This window comes from Pinus tabuliformis, chromosome X (assembly GCF_031772625.1).
Source record: "Pinus tabuliformis cultivar Carrire ecotype Pingquan chromosome X, CPIR1, whole genome shotgun sequence".
In the NCBI taxonomy this organism is placed as follows: domain Eukaryota; kingdom Viridiplantae; phylum Streptophyta; class Pinopsida; order Pinales; family Pinaceae; genus Pinus; species Pinus tabuliformis.
The window spans coordinates 1,677,682,632-1,677,693,838 of NC_142308.1; the positions used below are offsets into that span (position 1 = coordinate 1,677,682,632).

The 11,207-nt window shown below is 36.0% G+C and overlaps 1 protein-coding gene across 1 annotated transcript; it reads right to left on the reverse strand.

Annotated features, from left to right (window-relative positions):
- Positions 1–3,295: 3,295 nt before the first annotated feature.
- LOC149146452 (12-oxophytodienoate reductase 7-like) lies at positions 3,296–5,328 on the reverse strand. The gene is made up of 5 exons (XM_089447160.1): positions 5,194–5,328; positions 4,948–5,088; positions 4,731–4,861; positions 4,421–4,603; positions 3,296–4,331 (listed from the first exon to the last, which is right to left on the reverse strand). The coding sequence occupies exons 1-5, from the start codon at positions 5,262–5,264 to the stop codon at positions 3,652–3,654; spliced, it is 1,206 nt and encodes a 401-aa protein (XP_089303286.1). The 5' UTR covers positions 5,265–5,328; the 3' UTR covers positions 3,296–3,651.
- Positions 5,329–11,207: the final 5,879 nt, after the last annotated feature.

Below are 11,207 nucleotides of genomic sequence, written 5' to 3' on the forward strand. Positions count from 1 at the left end.
AGTTTAAGATGCATGTTAACTTTCTGGAGGCAAACATTTTCTTGTTTGGTGGGGTGTGTGTGTAGGAGATCGAATTGGAGAACTTGGGGAGGGTTTGTGCAAACTACATCAACTTGGGTGGATGTATAGGCATGTTCTTGTCATCCTCCTTTAGATTAGATGAATGGTTTGTTGTTGCATTAGATCTAGGGAATTTACTTGGATCCATCACACATTGTATAGCATATCTTGAGACTAGATCTGTGGAGTAACAACACCTTAGCCTCTACGATATTTTCAAGCTAACAAATATGCAAGAGAAAGACATCAGATAACACACATGCAAAGAAAGAGATTAGAGGACAATATCATGACACTAAAAGAATTGAATTGGTTGAGCCTCCTGGTAAAAGAGTTGTAAAACAATTCTGAAAGACAAAAAAACATAGAAATGGTAGGTTGGTTGAAGCATGTGGCTCCACCATAGGGGCAAGATGAGCATAGGATGAGACAAGCACTACTCTAAAGGCAAATAGTATAACAAGAGAGTTAGGATAACCATAGTTAGAAATGATAGTTGAGTGTTGGAGACTCACTAACTGCACAAGCACCCAAACATGAAAGTTAAACATTAACAAATTACAATAGAACAATGTACATGAGTAACTCCCTATGTAATTGGTCATTCTTATAACTAATTTACCTATACAAACTAGTAATGTTGATGAATATTAAAGATATTTTTACATAAATAAAGACCCAAAATATTGCTACATACTTGCTAAAAACTAATAAAATTTTGAAAATAATAATAATAATAAATAAATCTTTATAATAATAATCAATCTCTATTAAAAACAATAAGTACATTAAATAAATAAATATATAAATAAACCACAGATACAAAACTAAACCTAAAAATGATTATTTGAAAATAAGTAAAACTACAACCATATATTTATTGTATATATATCAATATTAATACATTATTAAAATCCAAAGGCATATTGCATGCATTTAATGCCCACCTTTTCTGTAGTGGAACTGCAAAGTGCCCCTTAAAGCTCACATTACAATAATACAAATATGTTTTGCACCGCAGATATAATAATATAAAACTGGACATAATGATCACCTTAGGACCATCAAACAAACAGCGAGGCCTTCTCATACATTTTACGTCGTCTTCAACCACGTTGAGGAATCCTCATATTCATATTGAATCTATCATTATCATTCGAGTATATAAGGACTTGCCATTGTGTGAAAAGATTGCAGAAGAATAATGGCGTATCTACCTTTTATATTTACATCTATTTAGAAAGTTGTTGTAGTCCTGGTAACTAATACAGAGGTCATTTCTATAAGTAATTAGCGAGTTTGTCGCGTTAGTCGGTAGTTACTATTACATTTCCTTTATTGTTGGGAAGTTACTGTTACATTTCCTTTAAAGTAGTTGTGTAAAATTAAGTATATTTTGAGTTAGTTGTATGTCACAAAATTCTCTCATATTTAAATTTTATAGTATTGTTAGCATTATATTTAGACTCTTGTGTGTCTCAAGGATAACACGGCATTACAACTTTAGCTTTGCAAGTAACATTAAAAAAAAAAAATTGATATAAAGTTGGCTGTAATAGAAAATTTATTATACATTGCAAAATAAGAATATGTTGAATGTAATTTGGGTGATATTATTTTCCAATTATTTTGGTTGCGTTTGTAAGAAGTTGCATTACATTTCTTTTATTATTATAAAGTTGTATAATAAGATTGTATGTATATTTTAAGGGATGAAATTTTATCATATTTATTAAATATATAAATTTTGGGTTTAAATTAATATAAATTTTGTTATTATTTATAGTTAATAAATAACAATAATATCTAATAAAAATGGTTTGAATATTGTATAATTTGGTTTGATATTAAATTTCATTTTTTTAAGTTATAATATAAATTTAAATAAAAAAAATAAATTATATTTATAAAATATAAATTATTAGAGATTAGCTAAAATGTGTTTTGGCATATTAAACAATACGCTTAACTTGATTATATATTGGAAAATACTGTAAAAAACAAGTTATTTAACTCCCTACTAATAAGAACCCAATACACCTTTCCAATTTAAAAAACCCCTACTTTCACTAGATATTGTAGGTATCCATTTTTAATCAACATTTTTTCATTAACTCAATATATTATGTCATTTTTTACTCAATATATATTCCCCAATTTGAATGCACGTGGTAGGGTATTGCTCCCAAACTTAGTAAAGAATGCCTATACACTGAGACCTTCTCAAGGGGAAGAGAGCACTCTAAGAAAGTATTTGTCGTAACTTGGTGAAATTCTATCAAAACATGAGCACAATCTACCTATAAGCAAAGTGAATAAGAGTGCCAAGGATTAGAGAAGAGTCTACTAGGTAACTAAGGTATAATATGTTCATGTACTATTCTTATTTATGAATGACAACAATGAATTCCTTCCATATTTCATGTTCACATATGTATGGATGTGATTTGGTTATTGTTATAGTTTCTGGTGCAGGTTAACTTTCCTTCCCAGGAGGTAAACATTTTCTTCTTTGGTGGTGTATGTGTGTAGGAGATTAGATTGGAGAACCTGGAGCAAGGTTTTGAGCAACTCAAAGGGATCTACAAACTACATCAACCTGAGTGGATGTATAGGCAAGTTCTTGTCATCCTCCTCTATGATATGCATGGTTTGTTGTTGCATTAGATCCATCACACATTGTCTAGCTTATCTTGAGACAAATATGTGGAACAACAACACCTTAGCCTCTATGGCATTTTCAAGCTAACAAACATTCAAGAGCAAGAAATCAAATAACACACATGCAGAAAAAGAGATTAAAGGACCATATCATGACACTACAAGAATTGAATTGGTTGAATCTCCTCATAAAAGAGTTGTAAAAAATTCCCTGGGTTGTGACATCTAAAGCCAAGAAACATAGAAATGGTAGGTTGGTTGAAGCATGTGGCTCCCCCTAGGGGCAAGATGAGCAGAGGATGAGACAAACACTACTCTAATTAGGAATGATAGTTGAGTGTTGGAGACTCACTTATTGCACGGAGTTGCAATAGAACATAAACATTGTATATGAGTAACTTCCTATGTAGTTAGAGATTGTTGTAGTTGATTTACCTATGTAAACTAATAAAAATGGTTAATGAATAATTAAAATATTTTTATAAAAATAGAGACCCAAAATATTACTCCACACTAATAAAAATTTGAAAATATGAAAAATGTTGAAAAACCTTTTAAAATATTATCATAATCATCATACATAAAACATTAAATAAATTATATAATAAATGATAAATACAAAATAATTAATACATTATTTAAATCCACATTACATTATTAAAACCTATGTAAAGGCAAATGCCAAGCATTTCATGCCAAACTTTTCTGTAGTGGAACTGCAGAGTGCTCCTTAAAGGTCACAGTACAATAATGAAAATGTTTTGCAATGAGAGATATGATAATATAAAACTCGACATAGTGATCACTTTAGGACCCTCAAACAAACGAGGCCTTATCATACATTTTATGTTGTCTTCAACCAGGTTTAGGAATCCTCGTATTGCCTGATATTCATAAAAATGAAGATAAATATGAATGTGCCTTGCGGTATCACAGAGCAGATCTTAGTGTACCGTATATCGAACCCACATTTTCATCTTCACTGTGGTGAAGAAAACGGTAATCTGTATATCCCACAACCTGATCCCAAGTATAAAAGGTAGATCTATCGTACTTGTTCAACCTCCGCGTTCCCAGCGCGAATCTGAGGGGAAGATCAGGGTTCGAAATGAAAAGACGACCATAAGAAATAAGGTCAGCTTCTCCGCTACCCACTGCAGCCATCCCAGAGTCTCTGGTATAACCTCCGGTGCCCATAAGTGTGCCTTTGTAGGCCTGTCTCACCAGGGAATGGAAATTATGGAACTTCGAAATTTCCTTCTGATTTCTATTCGTTTTACTTACTGCACTGTAACGAGGCTGCGTGAGATGCAAATAAGAAAGCCCTCGGCCATATCGGGTTGCCATGAGGTTAAGTTGGTGTACTAAATAGAGTGCTAGGCCAACGGGGTCTGAGTCTGTGGCGTCCAAGTGATCTACGACGGGAGAAATTCTGATGGCCGTTCTCTGGGCGCCAATCTCTTCCATCACTCCCGACAAGATTTCTAATGCAAAACGGCACCGGTTTTCCAGTGACCCGCCATACTTGTCGCGCCGGTCATTTATGCCGTCTTTCATGAATTGGTCGATTAAGTAGCCATGGCCGGCGTGGATCTCAACCCCGTCGAAACCTGCAAGATTCATGATAATTGTCTCACAGTTGTCTTATAATTCCCTATATGCGAATTCAAGGGCGAAATCGTCGGGGTTTCTTAGTTACCTGCAGCCATGGCATTTCTAGCGGCCTGACGGAACTGTTGGACAAAAAGCGGAATCTCTGAGGCGTCGAGCGCTCTAGGGTTTGAATAATTGCCTAACGATCCGTCCGGCATATTTATTTTCCACTCATCTGAAATCCTCTTGCTCGTCGACGAAACGGGTAAATCTCCTTTGGGTTGGTAAACTGTATATCAAACAAACAAATTTAGTTGAGGAAATGAACTGAAAGTAATCATTTAGTTGTGCTTGAAACGAAAAAGAAAGGATGTTTGGAGCACATTATGAATACGAGTTTAAGAACAAGAATTCACCCATATGCGATGCCCGCCCGACGTGCCAGAGTTGACAGAAAATTATCCCGCCCTTCATATGTACCGCGTCAACAACTCGTTTCCAGGCGTGTATCTGTTCATTGGTAAAGATTCCTGGTGAATTGGGAAACCTGCCAAAACAAACTATGATCAGATTGCATTGCAGTATATTTATATTAACAAAGTTATTGTTGATGAGGCATTAGAAATAGAGTACCCAAATCCGGTTTCTCCAACAGAAGCAGCTTCAGTGATGAGTAACCCTCCGGGAGTGGTCCTTTGTGAATAAAACTTAACATGGGCAGGCTGAGGAACGTGATTTATAGCTCGGCATCTTGTCATTGGAGCCAGCACAACTCTGCAAAACATTACCATCATTATTTCGTCCATAAACGTTCTCCTAAAATATTATCTGTCTGTGAAAGTTATGACATACACAGCGAATATATCACATTATCCATACCTGTGTGATAAATTGAATGGGCCGAGCTGAAAAGGTGACATCAAGCCAATTTCTGTGGTATTGAGACCCATGATAGCTAATTTTCACACCATAAAATGATGTATAAACGTATGGAGATCGCTGTGAATTCCTTTGCTTTTGAACATGCCTATATTATATATTTATACAGAGTACCCTGTCCTCACTTTCCAATATTTGTAGCAAATTAGGAATATACTTTCCACCCTTCCATATGACTTTCATGATATTCATGCATTTCATGTGCTCAACTGCATGTATTTTAATTGAAGTTCACAACTACGGTCAAAGAACAGCCCACGCTTTAAATTATTTTTCAATGTTCACGTGCTTAACGATTTATTTATGAATCCTGATTATAGTACTGCTGGTAATTTTCCAAACATTACGGCAATGTTCATGGTAATTTTGGTAATTTTCAAACGTTACGGACGGGCAATGTTTCAATGTTCATGTGATGGACGCTTTATATCCTCTAATTCTTACATTATTTTTGGTTAAATTTTAAATAATGACATGTGCAGGTAACGAGTATTCCAGAGACTCCAGTTCTTAGAATTATATATTAATGTATGTTGAAATTATATATTAATGTAGGTTAATACCAAATATGTTTGTTTTGTTCATTTCTCTTGATGAATACGAAACTTAAATAGTACATGATGAATCTGGAACATGGAAAGTACATAATTTATATTTTAATTTTGATTGAAAAAGTAAGGTTGGTAAACGAAAAAATACATATAAAATAAAATATAAATTGAGTATTTAAATAAAATTATATGAATTTATAATTAAATTGATTAATACTAAATTAAAATTTTAGAAAATGTATAAATATAACCATTGAATTTGGAATTTTGTAGAATATGGGGAGGAAGACTTGTGATGTAAAAAGTCAAACCTAAAACAATAATGGTGTCATGCCATGGCCATGCTAACCAAGATTCTTTGGAAGAAGCATTATTTCTAAGCAAAGAGAAGAAGAGTCATTTCTAAGCAGAGAGAAGAAGAGTCATTCATTGTTTTCCAACCCCTAGCCCTTCATGTCTCTCCTATGCCTGTGAATACACATTCCTCTCTGAAATTCCTAAAGGTAAAACAATTTTTTTCAGCATTTTTTTGTAGAAATTTGTTGATTGCATAGATTACCAAAAGGAACTCTATCTTGGTAACTAAATAATAAAGCTATGTAGGCAGAATATTTTTACTCACCTAGTAGATTGCATACAAATTTCCTTCTTCAAGTTGTCCTAACACAACTCCTATAATGATGTCCAGGGCATCCATGGAAATATGGAATGGAAGGGACCAACTAGGCCCTATTAATATTGGCACCTTCAACACTTCAGACTTTAATTATTCAAAATTGTAGCGCCACCCTCCCACATCTACACAAGTAACCGGCTAACCGGGGTAAACATGTGACGAGAGGCTATTATGATTGGATTCAACCTCCTAGGTGACCTTAAAGAAGTGGAATTGACTGAAGCACAACATACAGGCCTTCCACATCAACTACAGGACACCTAAAAACCATTCCAACATTTATGGTAACCAGCCTTTAGGTCCCACTGAGGTTTTAGACCACTTTCCCTCTAGATGCTCCCATGCTATGAGCCTAACGACGTCCAGGAGGCTCTAGACGCTCTCATGACAAGGTATGCCAGCGTTGAGGGACTATTTTGCTTAGTTTTGTGCCAACATCCCCGGGATTTGAGCTACTTTTTCAAGCCCAGAGCCTAGGTCACTCCCCATAATTGAATGACACCTTCAGAACATAAAGATAACAAGAAAACAATTATCTAAATGCAAATACTTAAACAAACCCTTAACTGGACCCCTACTATCCATGATAGATATTTCGTCAAACATATCACAAATATGTAATCTATAGGTGTAAACAACATATTTAAGCATACGAGTCTGTTATAGAAATATTTGGGCACATCAACCCCAAACTTATATGTCAATGAACTAGGGCTCATCAACCCATAAAAGAGTTGTTTCATACCCTAAAGGAACTTAGTCATCTGAGTGCATCATTCCCCAAAATCTCCACTTCAGAAATCATCCAGAAAGAGCCTAAATTGGACCATAGTGACTGCCCCACTGATAAACTATGATGCATACTGACTGATACACTGTCAAGGTGTGATGCATACTGTTTAGGCCTTCTATAGGGTGCGATGGGCGAGGATGGACCAATTTCCGAGACAGTTTGTTAGTTGGTTGCTCATGGAATCTTCTAGAAACTTCTCCTATGCGACTTGCCTCTCTGAATCGCCCAAGGATGACCAAGGGAATTAGGAAACCATCTCTGGTTCCCCTCTCTTGTGGAAGCAATTGTAACAAGTGGAATGACACTAATCGAACCCCATGGATGACTCACACCCTTGCAAAACTCTATAAAAGGATCTCACATCCAAGAGATCAGGAGGCTAGAATTTTGTGAATTACAAGTAAGTGCTGATAGTTTGTAATTGAGGAGAGAGCATTGTATTCTTGTTGGTGTGATCTTGCTATTTCATGAGGTGAAGAAGGATTGAAGCTGGGAGGATGGCGCTGGATCAAACAACTGGGTTGTAATTCTCCTTTCTATTAATAAAGTTCTTCAAGTTTTCTCCCATATGATTGTGCAATTGTGAATGCTATCATTTTGTTCATTATATATCTGATTCTGTAATGTTTATGTTGTAATAGATCACGATGTGTTGACGATTCTTTGTTGTTGTACTTATGCAGGTACTCTCCAAGCGTGTTAAGTATAGGGAGGAGTTGCAGGATCTACCAAAGGAGAGAGAGATCAAGCAAGGGATTAAGCGGAAGTTCCAAGTTGGTTCATTATCTTTCTCTTATCTGTTATACATAGGAAAAATCATTGAATTGCTTTAAACTGTTGTTTCTAGGGTAACTGCAAAACCTAGAGGATTAGTCATTCGACAAGACACTAATTTTCCCATAAACAAATTAGCGACTTCGTTGGGGAATGAACAGATGTTTGTTTGTTGTTATTGTTTGTTTTATGTTCAATTTGATAAACTATAGACAGAGTTTGAAGCCAGCCAAGTAGCTTTCGAACTGCTCTTGCTTTGCAATTACATAGTAGATGAATGTTGCTTCAGTCAATCTCTGGTTCAGTTTATGAATTAAACATTTGACTTACAAGCACATCTAGATGCCCTTTTGGTAGCTCAGTAACCTCTCAAGACATTCCATCATACTTTGTTCATTATTGTTCATCAAAACCAAGCTTGATTTCATTGAAAACTACTCCACATTTAAGCCAAAAACCTTTTTAGTTGCGTTCCCTGGACCATCGCACTGTCTTCCACTGTGTTTCAGTATGCAACCCACCTCCCGAGTGTAGAAAGTGCGATGCATCTCAATTTCTATGAAGCCTAGGTGCGATGATTGACTGAACTCTTTTTCCATCTAGAAATTGAGGGTTTTTGACCTATTTTCAATTTTGTTTGGTTTTTTTGCTGCAAATGAACAGTACCTCTTCACTGAAGCTTACTTGCATCACCTATATCAGCCTCAATTACATTAGGATTAGTGAATGTTTTTGTGTATTTGTTCCTCATTTACAATCCTTTGTCAAAAAGTTGTTTTAGTCAATTTGTCGCTTTGATACAAAAAGTGTCGTAATTGTCATTTTTTGTCGAAAAGAGAAGTGTCGTAAATTCTTCCTTCCCTTGATAATCGATTAAACTTTTCTTGATGCATTTGATTTGATTTGTTTACATTCAAAGTGTCGAAAGCATTTTTATTCAAAATTGAAAGTGTCGTTTTGAGTCTTCCTTTCCCTTTGTGAAGAAAAATTGTCAAAAATGTCATTTTGAGTGAAATATTTCAGATCTTTGCTGCATTTAGTTTTCCTTTTTGCATCTTTCACATTAAGGAGAGCGAAAAAAAATACATGCATTTGCATTTAGAATTTTTTGGTTTGTGTGCGAAAAGATGATTTAGGGAAATGCACTAGTGTGTGCTCTTTGCTTTTTGCTTAAAAGCACTGTTATCTTCTTTCCCTAGTAGCTAGGATTTTCATTGCTCAAATAAACAAAGATTGTTTATCATTGTAGATTGCATCTTAGGAATTTCAGATCATCATTACGCGGTGAACCATTGAAAGGCAAACTCTAAACAAGATCAACTTTAAAATGAATTTCAATGAACCTAACAACGCTTTGGAACTTAACGCAACATATCTAGAGGTCTAGGCTAGTGACGTGTTCTGGCGTCGTTAAAACTAGTGGCTATCATTTTCATTGAAGGTTCGGTGATTCCCCCTCTTTGATACGACAAGTGCTAACACGGACTTGTGCTCCCCGTACCGTCGCGTATATATTGGGAGACCACAATAGGCTTGAATCCTTTATCCATAGGAAACCGAGTATGCCGCCTTATCGATCGTAATGCACTGAACACAGCATTGGGGAAGATTGACTGCCGTACATAAGTCCTTGGTGATTTCTCTTTAATTTATCACCAAGGTGCATATTGCAGTTTTCAAATTGGTTTGGTAAACCCTTTGTCTAGATTCTCCGGAGTAGTAACTTTCTTTCCTTTTCGACTCTCTAAAGAAAAGGTCCATCTGAGCACTTGTCCTTTCAGGTTCATTAAAAATCGAAGGGGACTAGAGTCATCTTTAGCTTTTTCTCGATTCTTTAAAACTGAAAAATCAAAGTTGTGTCCAAGCGTCAATAAAATTAATTGACCGCAAATAACATCCCTATTCCTTAGTTGATCTTAGGTTGAAACATATGGCGACAAATCCAGAGTCCACCAATCAAGGAATCCCTTTTGATTGGAATCCTAGTCTTTTTCCTTCTTTCGAAAATATTGGTGCTCCTTATATGGCTACATTGTCCCTTCCGGGATTTACCATTGGCTTGCCAGTATGGTTGTTTTCAACCTCCTTGGTGCAAAATGTCATGATTTCTCCGCAATCAAGTACACCTCCAACTAGAAAAAATAAACCTCCAGTTGATCCTAAAGTTGACCCTTTGCCTTCTTCCTCGTTTGTTTCTCCCTCCCCATCTTCCTCTTCACTTGGTGAAAGTATTGGTACTAGTAACTAGGTGGCTAAGAAGAAGAAGAAAGGGAAGAAGAAGAAGAAGAAGTCAATTCAGCAAGGGGACAACCAAGCAACCATTGCTTTGAATGCAACATCTGATGAAAATCTGTCCGTTAAGCCTCACAAAGTCAAATATCCATGCAAACTTTGTGCGGGAGACCATATTCTTAGAAATTTTCCTGATATTCCTCAGATCTTAGAAGAATGGTCTTCACGTTCACATCATTCTGTGTCATCAACCTATGGAGATCATGTTGGTGACACACCATTAACTAGTGATAGTAAAGTTCATGGAAAGAAAGGAGAGTCAAGTTTCCAAGTAGGTTATGTGAAGGGAATCACCCCATTCACCTTTATCCCTATCTGGATGAAGCCAAGAAAGTGTTGGATAACCGTCTTTCTTCACTGCAGCAACATCCATATGGTTACAGGAAACTCTCCCTAAATCCTTCACTAGTTGACAAACCGACTGACCAAAATCAATCGTCGGTCAAACCCACTCTCTTTGGAAGTGAATCCTATGAGTCTATACCTAACCAAAATCAACAGGTCAAGGTAACAGTTGACCCAATTTCACCTTCGGTAAATCGCATCTTTCCCAAAGAGAGTGAATATGATACCATTCGAGTTATTTTTGTTTCTTCAGATTCAAATGAGCTTGGGGGCAATCCACCTGTTCCATCAAGACAAGAGGAAAATCCTCCAATTCTCGTAACCCAAGGGGTTAATCCTCCTGTTATCACCCAAGAAACTCTCCTAGGTTGTATCTCAGAGATGCTCGGGAACATTACAAACTCAACAAAATGTTGGATAAATGGTGGATGAATGAAAGAAATGCTGCATATTCAAGCCAGATAACCACTTCTACTATGCTTAACCCCAGACATGGGTGAACACCCCCAGACTACAAGGCTTT

Excerpts from the sequence above, each read along its gene's own strand:
- LOC149146452 (XM_089447160.1), bottom strand. The coding sequence starts at position 5,264 with ATGGGTCTCAATACCACAGAAATTGGCTTGATGTCACCTTTTCAGCTC. Across the intron at positions 4,862-4,947 it reads GTTGGAGAAACCGGATTTGG|GTTTCCCAATTCACCAGGAA; the intron begins GTACTCTATTTC and ends TTGTTTTGGCAG. Across the intron at positions 4,604-4,730 it reads CGGGCGGGCATCGCATATGG|TTTACCAACCCAAAGGAGAT; the intron begins GTGAATTCTTGT and ends TTTGATATACAG.